This window comes from Amphiprion ocellaris, chromosome 7, assembly GCF_022539595.1.
Source record: "Amphiprion ocellaris isolate individual 3 ecotype Okinawa chromosome 7, ASM2253959v1, whole genome shotgun sequence".
NCBI classification, from domain to species: Eukaryota; Metazoa; Chordata; class Actinopteri; family Pomacentridae; genus Amphiprion; species Amphiprion ocellaris.
The window spans coordinates 17640823-17661279 of record NC_072772.1 but is presented as its reverse complement, the minus strand read 5'-3'; the positions used below and the strand labels follow the sequence as shown (position 1 = coordinate 17661279).

The 20457-nt window shown below is 38.2% G+C and overlaps 2 protein-coding genes across 2 annotated transcripts; one reads left to right on the top strand and one right to left on the bottom strand.

Annotated features, from left to right (window-relative positions):
- Positions 1-35: 35 nt before the first annotated feature.
- Positions 36-5027, top strand: LOC111574541 (T-cell surface glycoprotein CD3 gamma chain). The gene is made up of 7 exons (XM_023279189.3): positions 36-148; positions 488-555; positions 686-703; positions 847-1044; positions 1230-1373; positions 4429-4493; positions 4618-5027. The coding sequence occupies exons 2-7, from the start codon at positions 498-500 to the stop codon at positions 4675-4677; spliced, it is 543 nt and encodes a 180-aa protein (XP_023134957.2). The 5' UTR covers positions 36-148; positions 488-497; the 3' UTR covers positions 4678-5027.
- Positions 5028-9954: 4927 nt separating this feature from the next.
- Positions 9955-17171, bottom strand: LOC111574529 (T-cell surface glycoprotein CD3 epsilon chain). The gene is made up of 5 exons (XM_023279173.3): positions 16893-17171; positions 16228-16461; positions 15987-16130; positions 15771-15823; positions 9955-11829 (listed from the first exon to the last, which is right to left on the bottom strand). Exons 1-5 carry the CDS (start codon positions 16966-16968, stop codon positions 11770-11772), a joined length of 567 nt encoding a protein of 188 aa, XP_023134941.1. The 5' UTR covers positions 16969-17171; the 3' UTR covers positions 9955-11769.
- Positions 17172-20457: the final 3286 nt, after the last annotated feature.

Genomic DNA, 20457 nt, shown 5'->3' with positions numbered 1-20457 from the left:
CTCCACCTGTAGAAATCAACAAAGCATGCTGACATAAACCAATCACACTCACTTCCTTCACACACACACACACACACACACTCACACACACTCCGACAGGCAGACTGCGTGCTTTTACAGCTCAGACACGGCAGCGTTTTATTTCGAGGTCAGTACTTTTATTTAAAATTTACTGTGGATGAAAAAAATGCTGTAGTTTTTTTTTTTTTTTTTTTATCCGATTGGACTTTTTATATTTTCATATAGATATAAAAATCTAATTCATTATCACAAAAGTAAAATGAGCTAAATCCAAAGTTTGTATTGTTGAAAAGTTAAGCTAATTTTCTTGCAACTGCACCCTAAGTAGCATCTTCAAACAGTTATTCATTACATTTAGCAGAAAAACTGTAATGGTTGACGTAAAGCAGAAAATGGCGCCCTTCCTGTTTTCTGTATGCACTCGCTCTTACTCGGAGAGAACTGAAATATTTTCTTCTTTCACCAGCAAAACTCTCATGACTAAACACACGATGGAACGCCAGTTAGTTTTGCTGCTGCTTTGGACGCTGACTGGTAGGCCTCTCACATTGTTTATGTTCAAACATTTAATATCAGTCTTTGAATCACTTTTAATTGTACAAAATTGTATGCCAGCTCAATTAAAGTGAATGTTTACAGAGTTTTTTCCAAATTCCTCCCACAGCATTGGTCAGCATTACTGGTAAGACGACTATTTTAGCTTTTACATGCAGGTTGTGTCGCGGTAATGACGTGTGTGGAATTACATAAAAGATGTGGTGATTTAAATGAAGCAGTCCAGCACTCGACACCTTCAGTTTTAATCTTTCTGTTTTGTCTGCACAGAATCACAAAAAATACAAGTGACTGATCGCCATGATGGAGTTAGGCTGGATTGTGGGACAGAATACCATATCGAAGCTCCAGGGGATGAACCTAAAGACAGCATAGAGCTGAAGAACCTTGAAGACCTCACAGAAGAGTACACATGTGTAAAAAAAGACTCAGGAGAGAAGGGATCAAAAATCTTAGTGAACATTCGGAGTAAGTCCTGCAGAAAAACTTGTGTCTGGTATCGTGATGAAAGCACTCATGCAGTTTCTATGTGTTTATGTACTTTGTTACTTACTTTGTACTTACTTTTACTTCATCTAATCATTTAGGTAATGTAATGCTTTTCCTGAAAAGTGAGTTTCACAAGACACCTGTGTTTATGTGTTTGTGTCCAGCTTGTGACAACTGCATAGAGCTCAACAAGGCAGCGATAGCAGGCCTAGCGGTGGGAGAAGTGTTGGCTACCATTGTGATCGGAGTGGCCATCTATCTGGTGGCTTCTAAAGCTGGGACTGGTCCAGCCCCGACTAACAAGAAAAGTAAACATTATCTATCTATCTATCTATCTATCTATCTATCTATCTATCTATCTATCTATCTATCTATCTATCTATCTATCTATCTATCTATCTATCTATCTATCTATCTATCTATCTATCTATCTATCTATCTATCTATCTATCTATCTATCTTGGGAACTATTATTACTTGAAATATCTATTTTATTTTGAGTGAGACACACAGCTGTCCACTGTAGTAGACACATACGGGAAAACAAAACTACTACTATATTACTGTGAAACTTCCCCAGCTGGTTACTTCCATGAAGATGAGTACTTTTTGCATTTCAAGATTTCCAGTATTTTATGTTCAAATGTGCAGTTGAGGTATTCTCTCGTTAAAAATGCACAAATTTGCATAAACCTCCCCAACAGAAACCTATGTTTACAGAGGGGGATTACTCTTTTTTCACTCCATAAGTGTGGAAATACTGTCAACAGCCAGGAAAAACTATGCAGTTTTACCGTGTTTTTAGCAATAGAATAAGACTATGAATGATAAATGAGCAAAACCCCTGAAAAATCATTCAGAAAATAGCCAGGAATAAAAATGGAATGTTTAGTGTATGTAAGTACTGCTGGAGTGGAAGTTCAGAATAAATTCGGTAACATTTCTTACATTTTTACTGGAAACTAGTCTTTACAGTAATTCAGTAATGAATAGTTTTTCCAATAAAACCTCTTCAGTTTATTTCTTACATTTGTCTATTGTACTTTGCGCACAATGCAATTCAGTTTTTTTTTTAAATTTCTGATCAGAAAATAATTATATCACAATATTAATATTAGATTTTTGACTAAATTGCCATTTAGTGCCCTGATGAGCAGAATATAACCACTAAAACAAGATGTCCAACACATTTACGTAAAAAAAAAGAAGACAAATCCCAAATAAATTAAACTTTGATCGAATCATTTCAAGGTACATTTCCATCACCATCTGACATTTTGTAGCTATGATGCAATATTTCAGGGTAACAAATGTTAACAAAGACAATAATTTTTATTTCATTCTTTATTCATTTGGACGGGACAGTGCATACGAATAGATGTACAATCTCATAAGTTTATGCAAGGTTGTAGTAAATGAGCAGGATTTAGCACAAGTGCTTATTTCCATCCGTTGTCCCAAATATAAAAGAAAAACATACAGGGTTACAAACATATAAAAAACAATATAGATCATACAGAATCATGGAGAATGTTTGGGAGGTTGCTAGTTTGGAGCGATTGCTGTGAATAATGTGGTTTAGTTGAGGTTTTAATAACTGTACTGCAGAGGACACTGTGGAGGGAAGGGTTAAGGACATTAAAACGCTTCACTAACACTCGTTCAATGTAGAAATTAATGCGCACTGGAAACAGAACCTAATGAACACTGTGCCTGCATTGAGGTAAATTTTTGGGGTGATTGGTGATTTAACCTATGACTCAGTGAATAGAACATAGAAATGTGCAGACAATGAAGTAGTCTTGTGGAAATCTTTTTATTTTATAATTCAAATTTAAAACAGTTTTGTGGTACATTTCCTGAATTTTCAAAGGAAAGTAGTTATAGTGTAAGAATTAAATGAAGTTTAAAATAAGGAAAATACCTAATTGTGTAAAACTTCCACTTTTGTTTATTTGAACAAAACATTATTAATCATTAATAATTACTGATGGCTGTGCTGCAGTACGGTTGCTATCCAAAGGAGGAGCACAAAGAATGAACACCTCTTATACACTACACACACAAATAATAACAGTAGTGAGGCTCAGAGTAATCAGTTTCCCCAGTAGGAATTTCTTTTTTAAAACTTCATGCGTTAAGTTTTGCATTTGGTCTGATGACTTTTTGTATTTATCAGAGCTGTCTATCAAAGTTCTTGCAGGCAACAGTCAGGCCTGTATTTAATTACGCCGAATGCCCGTTTAGTGCGAGGCTCTGCAGATGCGACATAATGCAACGATCATGAAAAACATTCACATGATTTGAATATCGCTGTTCACTTCTTTTAGAAAAGCCATACTCCGAAAGTGGCTGGCTGTGACCACAGCCAGCCACTGCTGACAGTGTTGGGCTGCAGTTTGAGACTGTCATGGGATTACTGTTGGGGCGACACTGCAGCTGTGGCAGTTTCTGTGGCTGCAGTCAGTCTGTACAGCTGCAGATGTGTGACTGACATCTGACAAGGCTGCTCATTAATCCACTCTTGATTGGAATCCTGAGTTTCCCTCACATTTCACACATAAGTTGGCAAAATATGGCATACAAGGAACGACTTCACCACAGCGATCAGCCAGCAGAAACATGTCTGTTCATTTAGGTTAGTGTCAGCCATTAAAAACGTGTAGTAGTCGCTTGGTGTACGTGATGAATGCTTATGGTCAAGTAGTCGCAGTGAAGGCTTCAATGTGGTCACAACTAGTGACTTTAATACTTATACTCTCAAATATTGGCCTTCCTCAAAAATCAGATTGACGGCAAAATGCATTGTGAGTAAAACTTAGCAACTATTTTGTTGCCTGAAGTAGCAAAATCAGCCGACCATCACCTCTGATTCTCACCAAATTATATCCATGCAATATGTGGTTTGTTCAGTCTGTGCAAAGCCAAAGTCTAAAAGCGAGATTTGATTATTTTAGGTACATTTTGTGACTTTAATAAAGTTACATATTAAACATATTGGCGACTACTAATCTTCTCTGCAAGAAAATAAACAAGCACCTGTCTGAAAACTGTTTGTTAGAGTTTTTGTGGTATTGGTTTTTAACTCGATCAACATACTGGCCTCAAGAGTCAAGCGTAATGCTGCTAGTTGAACAGAACGGAGAGAAGAGAAGCAGCAACAATTCAAACTAGAAAAACATGTGGCACTCAAGAACAAATAACATAGAAAATAGAAGATGTGCAAGCAGCAAAATGGACCTCCAGTTATTCTATACACTAACCCTCCAAATAATACAACTTAAACAGTCATGGTTGCATCAGTCTCTGTTTGCCCGCATCTGTTTGTTTCTGTCTTAATATTCTCAGCACATGTCTCCTCAGGCTCTGACAGACAGCATCTTGTTCCTAATGAAGTGACCAACAGACCCACAAATGATCATTACCAGGTGAGCTCAAATGTGAAGGCTATTTCAGAGGCATATGCGATTATCTTATTTAAAAAGTAAACATGAACCGACAGCTTTCTCACATTCTGCCTTCGCTTTCTTTACCCCACTTTTTCCCTCACAGCCTCTGAGACCCAAAGGTGGCCAGAAAGACACGTACGATGTGCTCACCAACAGGAGATAGAAGCTCACTGCAATCCATCCCAGACTCCCTGCTGAAAACAAGCCTGCATTCCCACCAGCTGCAGGAGGGAGGAGTCCTATCATTGCTTATTCCTGGTGTGATTTGCTCTGTATGATACTGCTTTAGTTGAATCGCTCTCTTAATCTTTTATTTGCAGCACACCTATGAAACGATGCTCTGCAGAGACCTGCCACTTATTGAACTTCCTGTTAGCCTGATGCTATGTATCATCAGTGTTTCAGCTGTTGTGGTTTTCTAGATACAACTGAAATCATGGTATTTTTCTTTATTGTCAAAAGAACTCTCACGTTGCAATAATAAAAGCTGGAGAATAAAAATTGCCATGCTGACTTTTGACTTCCACTCCAGTGCGTTTCCCAACTCTAATTACTTGTCAGAAAAAGTAACCCGCATGATAAGCTTGAAATATTGTGTCAGAATAAACAAGTGGTCCCATGGTTTCATTTAAACAACTAATAAGTTTGAAGCCTCAGCAGGCCTAATTTATTTACATGCTATTTGGTGGTTGGTGGTTCGATTCCCGGCTTCTCCACGGGCTGACGTGTCCTTGGGCAACACAATAAACCCAAAGTTGCTCCTGATGGCTCCCCGGCAGCTTCAATGGCAGCACTGGTGTACGAGTGTGTATGAGAGCGGATGAATGAGACAGGAGAACAACGCTGTCAAGTGTTTTTTATCTGGTAAAGGGTGGGGGAAAATGTATGGTTTAAGAACAGTCGATGTATTTTTAAAGGAGACAAGTTTGTACCTTGAACTGATGCCACACCCCTGAATATTTACAGCATGAGCTAATCTGCAATGCTTGACCCTTAGATGGTCCAATAAAATGCATATAACTTAACATCACATACAGAAGAGACAGGAGTGAGTATTTTTATTGAAAGCACAAAATGAGAACCCAGACTGAGGAATAAAGCACACAATCAATGATACAATAAACAAGCCAAGAAGCAGCAGATCACTCAGGACTACGTGACTGATCCCTCTTTTAAACCAGTTATATTTTAGAATAGAATATGCTTTATTGTCATTATACAGTGTATAATGAGATTCAAGAACTTCTCCTTTTCAGTGCAAAGAAATCTTAAAGATAGTGCAAACAGTTTGAGTTCAAAATGATCTCAGTCAGGATCCAGATTGAATTCTGCAGGTGATAAATTCCACAAGTTGATCCTCCAAACAGAAACAGCTGTTTGTTCAAATGAGAAGTCATCAGTGCACCTTGCTGTTCTCACTGGATGCTTGTCTTGTTGTTCTGATCTCCAGCTTTGAGAGGAATCATTAAGTCATTGAACACCTAAAGATAGAAGAATTCAATAAACTGATCAAGACTTAACTTTTTTTTGTTTTAAAAGAACAAGGGAATGGGGGATCTAATTGTCTTCCTGTCATATATTTTAATTGCTTGACTGCGCATCATCATTAGACTTTTAGTGGAAGCTGCTCATGTTATGATCAAGAGGTTCCACAACAACTTTAGATGTCTATAGAGTGCATAGAGGTATTCGTAGCATGAAATACTAAACAGACTTTAATGGCTTTTAATGTATGCAAGTTTGCTTTTGCAACCTCGATCACTATTTCCAAAGTCCTTTTCCAGTTATTGGTACATTTTGTGACTTTATTACAGTCACATATTAAACATATAGGAGACTACTTATCTTCTCTGCAAGAAAATGAACAAACACCTGTCTGAAAACTGTTTGCTAGAGTTGTTGTGGTATTGGTTTTCTAACTCGATCAACATACTGGCCACAAGAGTCGAACGTAACGCTGCTAGTTGAACAGAACGGAGAAGAGAGACGTAGCAACAATTCAAACTAGAAAAGAATGTGGCACTCAAGAACAAAGAACATAGATACCAGTAAAGAATTTGTAAAGGAAACAAATTTGTACCTTGAACTGATACCACACCCCAGAATATTTATAGCCTGAGCTAAAATGCAGTGCTTGACCCTTCGATGGTCCAATAAAACACATCTGGGTTTGGGTTTTCATGTATATCTTTGTAGTGTCGCAACCTCAGTTCGAAATAAATCCAGTGAATCTCCATAATTAATAACACTGTGTGATCTTAGCCCTAGTATTTTAAATTAGTTAACGTATATGATAATACTGAAGGGTCCTAGCTGTAATGTTACATTAGTTTGGTCAGTCTCTATAATGAATAACACTGTAGGGTCTCAGCCTTAATATGTATTAACGTCAGGTAAATGAGTATTATACATAATTTTGGAATTAATCCCCAACATGTAAATTACTCAGATAAAGTCATACTATAAATACCACTATAGGATCTATATCTAAACTTGCTAGGTAAATTTCAAAAAATTTATTATATTCTTTTTGTTGTTGTTTTTTTTTTTTGTTGGAAAACTTTTGTGCAATATCTGTTGTTCTAAATGGAGAGAAAGTCTTTTGCTGAAATTCAGGAGCAGGACCACACATCAATCACTCCCCTTCCTGTTGTACGACTATACATACTACTCTGCCCTTCCCATTTGTTCGTTCTCACTTCTCATGCCCTCCCCACCCTCCCTATACTTCTGCCTCCTTTGCCTGTCTTCTCCTTTTCCTAGGAGGTCCACTGGTCCAGGAGCAGCTGCTGATCTCCAGCTAAGCTTTTCCCCCACAGCTCATCTCAGTCATCACCAGCGTAACGATCCTTTGCATCCAATAAACAATCAAGCTTCAGACTAATGGTGTGGTCTTTGCTAGTGAAAGGTGCTTTATCAAAAAATGTGACTTGACTTCATTGTAAAGCTACTCTACACAATGGCATGCTCTCATATTGGAGTAATTCAATCATGTGTTCGAGTTTGAGACCAAATGTCAAGAAGAAGAATTATACAGATAGCTCAACACTGCAAGTTAATAGGATTGGTTGTCTAAGTTTGTTATGCACAAAAACCTGCCTGGATCCATGTTTTTGAGACTGTCATCAGTAAACTGCAGTTTCAGGGTGGAAACGCTGAGTCACGGCATTGACTGTTTTGTTCCTCTCATGATGTGTCTTCCAGTATATCTAGAGCACCACATGGACAAATTAACAAGGGAGAAAAACATGACTTTCACACTTCTCAGAATCTTTCATGAGGCTGAGATATTTCATCTGGTCAAGACTTTGATCATTAATCTTCAGATTTAACATTGAGCTCTGGAATAAAAGCAAGCTGATACAGTTTTCTTCATGCTGACAGTAAGACTTCAGTCTTCTGCTGCACACATTAGAGTTAATTCATCTCAGATCAGCAGGGGGCCTTCTGCTCAGCAACCACTTTAAATTCACTTTAAACTTTTTAAATCTTAAACAATGAAAGTTTTAAATGGTGTCTGAAAATTCAGTGTGATATGTATCAAGTATCTCTCCAGCTATTCTTTTTTTTTTTTTTTTTTTTTTTAATAAAATCCTGTCGACCACTCCTAGGACATTTTTGTTAATACACATCATTTGATGCTGTGCTTGGACAACAATATCTCATCAACTATTTGAGATAGAAAACAGAAAAATTGATGATTTGAGATGGAATGACCCTACATGCTGATAATCATACAGAAAAACACTATTAATTGCCAGATATGATTCCACTGATTTTTAAAAGCTGACTGTAAAAATCTGAACCATAGAACATCAAGTAACTGAAATCAGCCTCATCTCATCTGAACAGTGAGGATTTAAGCAGTGGAACTATAGAAAATGTTACTGTCACACTCTAACAATACTCAGATAACAAGTAGATCTAGCAAAATCTAAAAGCAGATTGACCGCTTTCTGATGTTTTTATCTTCATGTTGTTATTGTATTTTACTTACTGATCCATTCATGTACAGAAAGTCTTTATATATAGCTGCTGGTGGAGGTGAAGTCACATATACAGTATACATGTTAGTTTCATCTGAAACAATGCATTACATGTTATATACATATACAGCAAACGTCAGTCACAATTTCAGTTTGATTTAAGAAGTTTAAAAAAGATAAGCATTTTTTCTAAGCAAACATCTGCACTAATAAGTGAGAGATACATAAAAGTTACAGCTGAATATGTTGACACTGCTACTGGTACGTTTATTTAAGTAAAGGATCTCAGTTCTTCTTCATCCATACGCCACTGTTGCTCTATTTCAACACCATCTCATAAAACTGAGAGTCTTATCGGAGCTCTAATTCAGCGTGTTGCATAAAACATACAAAGAGAATACAAAAAGAAGGGGACAGAAAGAATTACACAACAAGGGCGAAGATAAGAGCTGAGAGAAAGGTTGAAAAAGACGGAGGGTTAAAATAGACTCAGAGAAGAGGAGCAGGAAGTAGAGAAGAGGAGGAGAGAAACTCGAGTTGCATCAGAGGGAGCCTCTCCATGTCAGATAATCTAATAGCTTAAATTCTTTGATCGCTGCTTGTCTTCTTCTCGGCGCTGCAGTGACAAAGCTACGAGCTGCAGTTTTCTACCGGCGCCGAGGAAGAGAGCTGAGATCAAACAATGGAGGTTTAGACAGCTCAGAAACACAACCCGGATCAGCCCCACTCCCCACACACACACACACACACACACACACACACACACAACCAAACTTATGACATGTGAACACACTTTTCATGCACTGGGTCACGTGCACGTCCTCGTGCACGGATGGTAACTCACACGAACAGATGAGCAGATGTAGGTCTGTGTGTGGGAACGGTTTGACTAAACACAGTCAGGTAGATGAACACATGGTGAACACCAACCCTCCCCCCACCTCCTTTGTTTCTCTCTCACTACAACATACTGAAGATGTATGTGAAGATAGCCGAGCAGTAAGTGTGGGAGTGTTTCCACCAAATAATACACCCCAGAGCTTTCTACGGTATAAGAGACTTGTCAATTATTAGTAATCTGGATGAAGAAAAAGAAAGATGTCATATTTTTCACTTTCAATTCCATCAGTGCACCTGTGCGCAATCACTGCTGGGAAAAAACACAGAAGGCCAAAACATGACATGACCCAACATTTCCACTGAGCGTCTATCAGTAAACATCATAAGCACAGAGAAGTGTTTCATACGATATGTCAGATGTTTCCGAAGACACTAAGGCAAGTCACTCGAACAAGAAAGTCGACGAGCGATAAAGACGTATACTGGTGGTGTGCTTGGGGGTGTGCTACGGATGTGAGCTGCGGCTTTGAGGCCGCTTCATGAATCACACTTGGTTATATCTATAGAACCAGCTCAGTATTATTTCCTAGTGTGAACAAATAAGAAAAGGCGAGCAGAGTTTAGCTGCGGTTTTATTGATCAGTAGCACATGTTATGCCCATTACAATAGACAAGATTAACATAATAGATCAGAGTGAAAAGAAAAAAAACACAAAGTAATACAATAAGCAAACTGATGTGACGAGCTGATTATGTTTGTGCAGGTGCATTTTGCTTGTCTGACAAAAATTAGCTGCTCTTTTTTACAGTGCAATAAGTTGCAAACAGTACAGTGGCGCACACACATATATATATATACAAAAACATGTATATTTTTTATAAGTGATAATACAATTAAGACTTTACTGTAAATTAGATAGAACTTCTGCTAACTTTTTATATTAAAAGCACTGCATATATATATATGTATATATATATATATATATATATATATATATATATATATATATACAAACAGGTGACAAATTAAAGGAAAAACCCAAACCCTTGACTCCTGCGGAGACGGTATTCCCCTTAGAGAGAAGAGTCACTGCAAATCATATAAAGTTGATCACCTTTATCCTATGATGAAACATTTCCATCCTGATGGGAGTAGTTTCTTCCAGGATGGCAATGCTTCACGAGGAGTCACTGAATAGTTTGATTAAAATGATGTGAATCAGATGATGTGGCCTTTAAAGTCAGCAGATTCCAACCCCAGTGAACACCTGAGGAAGATTTTGGTATCATGTGTTAGACAGCCCTCTCCACCACATCATCGAAACACCAAATGAGGGAGTGTCTTTTACAGAAATTGTGTTATATCCTCCAGTAGAGTTCAGAGACTTGGAGAATCCATGTCAAGGAGTACTAAGGCTGTTCTGGCTGCATGTAGTGGCCCAACACCTTACTAGGACACTTAGTGTTGGATTTTCCTTTAAGTTGTCACCTGTCTGTTCTTCATATTTACTCTTGCCTGACCTACAGCAACATCTCTTCTTATATTTTTACATTTTTTGGTGGAAATAAAAGCGTAAATTCATCTACATGTTTATACATTGCAGTAAAACACTACCACTAACTATAACCGAACTAATAACTGAACAACAGTTCTTGCTTTTATGACATTAGATGGACAATGGACACTGATTGCATATGACAATAAAACAAAACACTCCCCCTCTAATGTTGTCTCATCATGCTGATAGTTTAGTTCTATTAGCCCAGATACCTGCAATTTGTGTCTCACTGCAGTTTTATATGGACTCAAGCACCCCTTTGTTGCACCACTGCACTTTCATACAGAGAGATGTGACAGCTTCACAGAATTGCTCATTAATATTTCATTGCAATGAATACATAATATGCATAGTGATCCTGGAATTGTCAAATCCAATGCCATTTCATTTACTTTTTGTTTTTGTGTTTAGCTCTTCACTGGGTAGTTTTCATGCACTCCAATGTGTAACATATGGAGTGACGATATTACGATTCATTTGTGAGAAAGCAAAGACAAATGTGTGGATTGAGTTGGGACTGATGGACAACTACGCACTGAAACAGTGTCCCAGGGACCATTCCTTCAGAAGACAGACGCTCTCAACTGTAATTTTTAAATGTTGTCAATTGCACAGATCAATGCAGATCATCCTCTGTTGTACTGCAGTGACAGCCTAATATCTGAACAAATGAAACTTAAACTATTGAACCAGGGGTGAATGAGAAAATTTGTCATTTGGGTTAAGAGACCTGTCAAATCCAAAATGCCAAAAAAAAAAAAGAAGTCAGTGGCTGCATGCTCCTGGGAGCACGGTTGAACGTCTTTTCTGAATGCTTGCTTTCATCCATGCAGCGTTTGAAACCTGGTGCGGCCAGATGACCTGTTGTTTCTATCCCGTCCTGTTCACGACAGAGTACGTGTCCTGGGAGCGAGTTTGACGGTTCAGTTGCTGCCAAAACACAAACAAAAGGTTTTGTTTTAAGATGGTTACATAACAGTGAACACTAACAACAGATGATCTCAGTCACGCCAGGCCTCCAGGGGGGATTTTATTAAACTTGGTGATAGTTTTAATCTTGAAAAACAGACACAAAAATGCCATTTGGCACCCCAATACCTTGTAATGACGAATCAACAAGTCAACAGCAGCACAAACAGAAAATAAATGAGTAAATAACTGCATCAGATCTCTCATCCAGTGAATACAGCGGGTGGGAGGCGTTTTGTCCTTCCACTTACAAAGAATGAGTTGTCTGCCAATCAGAGGTAACATTTATGTTTTAGAAGCTTAAATCTCGGTTAGTTTGTCTTTAATACAGTGAAGGATGGAGAAATTTAAACTGTAGGAGTCCAGGTTGTGTGCAGATAGTTTGTGTAAAGCTGCAAATACCCCAAAACACTGCATGTTAGTAATATTATATATCTGTTTTAACTGAGGGCTGGTCTGGAGGTTCAGGCATATGGGCTCTGTAAAGTGTCTTGAGACAATCTGGGTTGTAATTGGCACTATATTAATAAAATTGAATTGAATTGGTAGAATGGGCATTAAGCACCGCTGATATGTAGATCTTCAAAAGATTTATCCTCTTCTGTTGTTCAGATTTTGAAAGTCGAGTTGAGCAGCGATTGAGAAGAATGACTCCGACCTATCGGTGCAGAAAGGGGCAATAATACAAGTTCAGTTATTTCCCTAAACCAGACCTGGGCATCGTGCGGCCCGCGGGCCACATCCGGCCCGTCGGATGACCCTGACTGGCCCATATGAGGTCATTGGAAAATATTAAAAGTCAATGCAAATATTTATCATCACAATGCATGCAAGCAATACGCCTGCACTGCTTTTACTTTGAAAGATCTGCTAAGGTACCGGTTTTTTTCGTACAAACATTTGGCTGATGCAGAGCGGGGAGGATGTCTGAAAGTTTGCTGCTAAACTGCTAAAGCAGCAAGGTTTTTTTAAACCAAAGCTCACACGTAAAGGGATGTCAGTAAGCCATTCTCTGATGGAGAGTTTAGAAAAGAAAGTCTGGTGGACTCTGCAGCGTTTATATGCCCGGAGAAGAAGGAGCGTTCGTTAATGTGCCCCTTAGGAGGCGAACCGTAACGAGGCGGGTGGAGAGCAGCGCCGAGAATCTGGAGCTTCAGCTGCACAACAAATTGGACGATTTTGACGTTTTGTCCTTGGCTCTGGACGAGAGCTGTGATGTCCGTGACACAGCCCAGTTACTTAGCTTTGTACGTGGACTAACAAAAAAACCTTTGAGATGACGGAGGAGCTGGCAGCTGTGCAGCCAATGAAGGAACCACGACGGTTCACTGAGGTAAATACATGCATGAACAAGCTGGGACTAAAATGGGAGAATTTGGTTGGTGTTACAACTGATGGCTGTCCAAATTTGACAGGGAAAAATGTTGGACTTTTGAAACGGATGCAAGATAAAGTGACTGAAATAAACCCAGAACAGAAACTGATATTTTTGCATTGTATTATACATCAGGAGGTGGTGTGTAAGTCAGTGCTAAAAATCAACCACGTGACTGATGTTGTAGCTAAAGTAGTTAACTTCATCAGGGCAAGAGCATTGAATTACAGACAGTTTGTTGTCTTTTTGGAGGAGATGATAGTGAACATGGTGACCTTGGTTACCAGACAGCTGTCAGATGGATCAGCCTGGACAAGATGCTTAAATGAGTTTGGAATCTGAGAGCAGAGATTCAAGAGTTTTGTGAGAAGAAAGGCAGGGACATCACCGAGCTCTCAGATGCAGACTGGACGGCAGACCTTGCTTTTGCTGTTGATACGACTGCACTAATGAATGAACTAAATACCAAGCTGCAAGGCAAAGGCCTCTTTGCACATGAAATGTACAGCCTGGTGACCACTTTTATGAGAAAGCTGAAGTTTCTCTCAAACCAGTTGGAGGGCAACATTCTCACCCACATGCCCACACTGAAGGAAGTCACACCATCAAAAATATCTACAACTCAATAGGCAGCAATCATAGTTTAAATGAAAAAACAAAGTCATTAAATAGTTGTGTTCTGTGTTCCACATTTTCATTGTATTATTGTAATGTTTCATTTACTGTTTTTATTGAGATATATATTGAGCAGAGCTGTAAGTGTACTGGTCCGGCCCTTAACAACCGTCAACGTTTCTCATGTGGCCCCATATGAAAATTAATTGCCCACCCCTGCCCTAAACTGTAACAGACTCTAAAGCAGGGGTGTCAAACGTACGGCCCACGAGCCAAAACCGGCCCGCCAGATGGTCCATTTTTGTCCGTGGGACGACTTTATAAAGTGTGAAAATTACAGAAAAGACATTAACTGTAAACTGTAAATTTGTAAAACTGTAATTTTAAAATATTTTTCCAGACCATGACAAGTTGTTTTGATCATAAAGTAAAATCCTATATGGCTCCGTTCCAGATAGCTGTGACTAAATGTTGTGTTCCTTCTTAGATATACTGTGATCTGGAAGTTGTGATGTGTAAATGATAAAATGAGGCATAATGTTGCTGAAGCTGAATTTGTTTTCTTAAGAAATTTCAGGTTGTTCATGATGTTTTGTAAAACGATAGTTCATTAAATATGAACATTTTCAGAATGCACTTTTTGAACTAAAACAAAGGGGAAAAGGTAGGAATTGTGGTTATTTACAGGTTATTATGCTGTGATTTTACTGGTCCGGTCCACTTGAGATCATATTGGGCTGAATGTGGCCCCTGAACTAAAATGAGTTTGACACCCCTGATCTAGAGTGTTGCGTTGTTCTTATATGAATAGAGTTCTCCAGGTTTGTCTACAGACTTTCACAATTTAAGATGCAATGAACATTTTTGATTACTCCATAATAATATTCCTAAAGTAATTCCATTTCTCCCGATGGCTTCAGAAATAGATTTGTACGGGGCTAGAAAGAACTGGCTCAGCTTCTCTCACTTTGTGAGATTTTGGGACGTGTCTGACACACTGACGATATGCATTTCTATTTATCTGTTTCTTCATTGTTATGGTCATGTTTAAACTTTGACTATTACTGATATATGATTTATGCATGATGGTGAATAATCGCTAACACATTTAGACTATTGTACATTTATGCAGGCAGAAACTGTGACAGAATCGAGGATTTCTGATGGTCCTTCAACTAATCATGTGTGATGTACAGTTCTATTGGGAAAACAAACCAAATTTAAGCTTCAAACTGTGCTTCAAACAATTGTTTCAAAACTGTTTCTTCTAAAAAGTAATCTAAATAAACTATTTTAACAATCCACATTCTTTAAAAAAAAAAAAAAAACGATAAAATTCTGCACTCTTTGTTGTAACTTACAAGCTTTTAGTGACTCAGCTGCAATCAAAAGACACGCAACAAAAATTCAGGAGCTTTTCAGATGAACTGCAGGCTGTGTTTAGGAGACCGGTACCAAAACCACTTTAAGATGTAGGGAAAAAAATTATCTACGATATGCAGAGTCAGTGTTTCTTCCCAGTATTGGTAACACCAGTGGGGAATTGGAAAACTGTTGTACATATTGATTTATTTTTTTTGTAAGAATAAAATTGTTTTTCTATGAAATTTTAAATGTAGGTTTTTCTTATTTTCTTATTTATTGTGTTAGAGCTCTGTCCTTCTGCACTGGCAACATTTTGGAGGTCTCTCTATTTCTAGCCATTGTTGTGCTGTTTCCATAGAGGTGCAGTGAAAAATTAGCTCGCATTAAAAAAAAAGGTGATGCCCAGGACCTGCATGGAGGCCAGAGCGTTCTGGCACACATGCTGTTCTTGCCATCGCAGCAGTGGGGCGCAATATCACACGCTTCATTCACCGTAACGCGACGATCAGACTGCAAAATAGAGTTTTTAATACACAATAGGACATACCTCGTACTCAGAGGATGAAGCAGGTGGAGGCCGTCCTCCTGAACGAGCAGGAGCTAGAAGATAGAGACCGAATATATGTGACCAAACACTTGGACTACAACTGAAAAGCTCTTTGTAACAATCTGTGTAGATACTTCTGTCCAAGTGACATTCGGATTCCTGTTTCCCAACGTAGACAGATATGTAATCTGACTCAACACTCGAGTGCATTCGTACCTTTGGAAGAGTGAACAGGTGCAGCTGAACTCTTGTTCTTGGTGCAATAGCAGATTATCATCATCATCAGTACTGTCCCCACCACGTCCACAACGATGACCAGCCCTACTAGGCTTGCGTTCAGCTCATAGCAGTCCTCACACACTAAAGCACAAAGACAGCAGGCGAGTAAATGTTAGCTGAGCAAAGGCAACTAGCACAGGGGGCTCACTGTGAAAAATAAGAAGGTTTTTCAACTCACCCTTTCCTTCAAAGCGGAAGTAATAGCTTATGGCATTATTTAAGGAGTCATAATATCGACAGTGGTATTTGGTTTTGACATCATACGTGAATGTATGCTCTCTGCTGTCTTCAATATTTTCAGTTGTTTCTTTTCCATCATCATCTTTTTTCTTTATCTCTTTATCTTCCTTGAACCAAGTCCCAGGCTGTGGACAGGTCAATGTGACTTTTGTCTTCCAGACTGATATCACTCCTTGAAACACACGGACAGATAATAAGTTACTTGAGTGCATTTGCTTTAGTTTATCATTCCATCAGCCTTACTTTTGATAGAGAAAAGACAACAATCTGAGAGCTGTGGTTTGTCCCTGAGACTCAACTCATCGTGTAATACTGTATAATATACCATGCTAATTTCTTTTACAGATAAGAACATTTCTATTATCAACTAACAATGAATAATAATACAAAAAACTATAACAGCAAAGAACAAAATATGTGCAGTTAATGAAGAATATGCAGCAGTTAAATGAAATACAGGAAGTTGGAGAAATGTCTTTAAAACTACTCCTTGGTGTCATATTTTTTCTTAAAGGAATATGAATTTTTCTAAACCCAAAACAGTGTATTCAAAATGTCAAATTTAAGAAGCAATTTAAGAATGCAGGATTGCTAGATGCTTACCATCGTGAGTCTTGACGGTGGCTGTGAACAGAATCAGGACGACGGTGAGCACAGCCTGAACACCCATGCCGTGCATTTTCTTACCTACGACAGCTTCTGTTCTTGTGTTTAGTTTGCTGTGTTTCTAGATCTTTCTACTGTGTCGATCAAAGTTAGGAACGTTTCCTCTAGAAGATGTAAACTACATCAAGTTGGCTGTTCTGTAAGACAAGAAGACTCGGAGAAGGAGACCTGTTGGTGGCGGTTCTCACTCTGACTCTCTGACTGTCTAACGCACACACTCACACACACACACACACACACACACACACACACACACACACACACACACACACACACACACACACACACACACGCACACACGCACACACACACATGCACGCACACACACGCTGTGCCACACAGGAAGCATTTTTTCAAGATGCATTCACAGTTAAACCTCAAAATGAAGTCAAACTGAAAGAGTAAAATGAATCCTTTTGCTTCTTTTGTTACAAATCAAAAAAAATGTGATGACAACAGCTACAATACAGTTTAAAAGAGTATCTGAATATTTCAAACTCAGTTCTAAACACATTTTTCTGCGTCTCTGGTTTGTAATAAAAGTCACCATAATGTGTATATTTACTTATACCTTAAACAACTATTGTATCAATGTAATGGTATAAATGTGATTGTTTTTATGTGCAGTTAGTGATCAGGACAAATATGCTCTGATGTGAAAAGAATTCTGATGTGTTAAAGTAAATCTGGGTTGTATGGCTTTATATCCGTTGCATCATGTCAGCAGTATGTGATCAGGAACTGAGCTTCACTCAACAGATGGCAAACTCTGATGCAACGGGTCTTTGACTTTGGCCTCAGGTTTGATTCTGAGCCCCTCCATGTGTCAAAGTGTCCTTTGGGCACGATGGCGAACCCCAAGTTGTTTCTGATGGCAGGCGAGCACCTGGCATGGCCGCTGTGCCACCATTAGTGTGCGAGTGTGAAAGAGAAACACATTGTGAAGCACTTTGTAGAACCTAGCTGAGGTTAAAAGACGCTGTATAAGTGCAGAGCGTTTGCTATAACTTTGCACTGTGAAATTATTTATATAGCAGCAACTGAATCATCAACCATGGCACAGTGTTAAAATTTAAGTGTACACAGTAAAACATCATGAAGAAATTTAGTCAAATCTTCTAATTTGTTTCAACTTGATGTAAATATATGTAGTTTTTCTAAATCATTTCTGCTGAACTGAGTTTAAAATGACAGATTTTTTTTTCCAGAGCTTAAAAGCAGGAGATCTTATAACTTGAATCATCTTTTCTTAAAATGATCAGTTGCCTCAACTCATTAAATCACGTTTATAATGAATTAAACAAGATTATAAGCCAGCTAACCGGCAATGCACTGTTAGATAAACTAGTTAAAACTCTTCTTTTTTGTAGTTTTAAAAAACTTGCTGTGTCTTTATTATAAGTTGAGTAGTTGTTTCTTTTCATAATAACTAAACATTTCTAACCATGACAAATCCTTGTATTAATTTCACACCTGTAGACTTAAAATGTATCTTGTCATTTATAGCTAGAAATAGCCCCACATGTTATCTTTGTAGTGACTCTGGTAAAAGAGGTCTTCAACAGATGATGCAGTGAGCTCTTAATAATAAACGAGGAAGAAAATCTTTGAGCTTACATTCTGTAAAAGAAAAGCAAGTCTGTAAGCAATAATTATATGACTAGTTGATTCAACTTAATATCATTCTTTTACTGAACTTGTCTTTCCAAGTTCAGGTAATTTAACTCAGCCAGTTCTACTCTCACAACTCATAAGATGATTTTGAACTAATTAATCAACCAAAGGACAGTTAACTCACATTTTCAAAACAGCAACAAGACTTGTATTTCTGAGCTGAATTCATTTAAAATCATTTCCAGTGCAGGCTAACAATAACTGGCATCAAAATACAAATTCTGTATCAATGATTTAACTTATCAGTGTTTCATGGATGACTTATAAATCATTAATGAGAGCAACTTTTGGGTTTCATAGCTGTAAAAAATCTCCGTATCAGGTGTCTCAGTGTGTCGTTCGTCTACACGGGGGGTTGAATTGTCTGCACATAAACTGCAGCAACCCCAATCGACTGGGGATGTTTACTGTTTGCGTGTTTCCTTCCATCCCCCCGTGGCTTGTCATCTCTCTACTGCCAAATAAAGTCACTGATACAGAGACAAGAGTGTCTAACTTTGTGACATTAGTATGTCATCTATAATGATAGGTGATAATAAAAGGCACTGACAGTGATCAGTCCAGTCTGCAATTATAATTACTAATGATGGATTTTGGTCTAGATGCCTGTAGCTCTATTTCAGAAAGTCAAACAGCCCATTATTAAACTTTATTCAATTAGTTATTTGACTTCTAGAATATCAGTAAATATCGTATTACCCTTTAAAAAGGCTTAAGCATTACAGAACTTAGAATCCATCATTGCTATTTGAAGACGTACAGAGTTGGTAGCATGTACTGTTTTACTGATTCATTCCTAGTTCATCATTTCAAGCAGTGGCTCATAAAGTATGTTATGTAGCAGATCATATTTTAAAATAACATACACATATAAAGGCTGAAATGAAGCTTATAAAAGATTTAAACTTCTTTAGGTTGACTACAGGATTTTTATGCAGATTTTTTTTGAAGTTTTGTGATTGCAAAAGCACTTGTCATCCACAGTCAGTAGGATTTAACCCCCATCCATCTTCAATAAAACATACTGGTACATCAGCCATAAAAATGTGGAGGTTTGAACACCAGCCTTTCTGATCTTCTTCAGCCTGCTGAGGCACATCAAAGTGCTGCTCTGCCCCCAAGTGGTTCAGCTCAGCAAAAAGCCAGTTTCACACTGGAAAATCTGTGCAGCCTGCTGCTGCTCTCCCATCAAAGGCGAGAAGAACCAGCCCATTAACATCTCCCTGTTTGTTTGCACTGTAAAGACAGAGTGGCCCAGCTACATGTGAGAGGATTTTTGATGAGTTGATGGTCATTAATTCGCTTTATATCAGTACAAAATGTGTGATTTTTCTTAACAAGTAAAGTGGAATTATCTTTCAACCATTTAATCAAATGTATCTGGAAAATGATTTGCCTCAACTAACTGACTTTTATGTGATATGTATGAATTTAATGGGTTAAATCAAGCCAATTAAGTGGAAAAAATGAGCTAAGAGGTTTTTATCTCTCAGTGAAAATTAAACATCAACTCCAATGATAAAGAATGAATGAATTAAATGACACCAGGAGTCATTTAAATCCTTTAGTGTCTCACTTAACGCGTCGTAGCGCACAGAAGCCCATGACCACATAGTGAAGGCTACTTCATGCTGTTTTATTGTATAATGAAACATCAGGTCATATTTTAAGACGAGTTTATTACCAAATTACGCACGACATTTCCATACACTGTCTAATGGCCGACAGATTAGCATCTCAGGTCATGCGTTTGCGCAACAGCCGAGGAATGGCACCGCACTGTAGCAGGAGAACAGGTCGGGCGAGCATCAACAATTCGTCGGCTTTG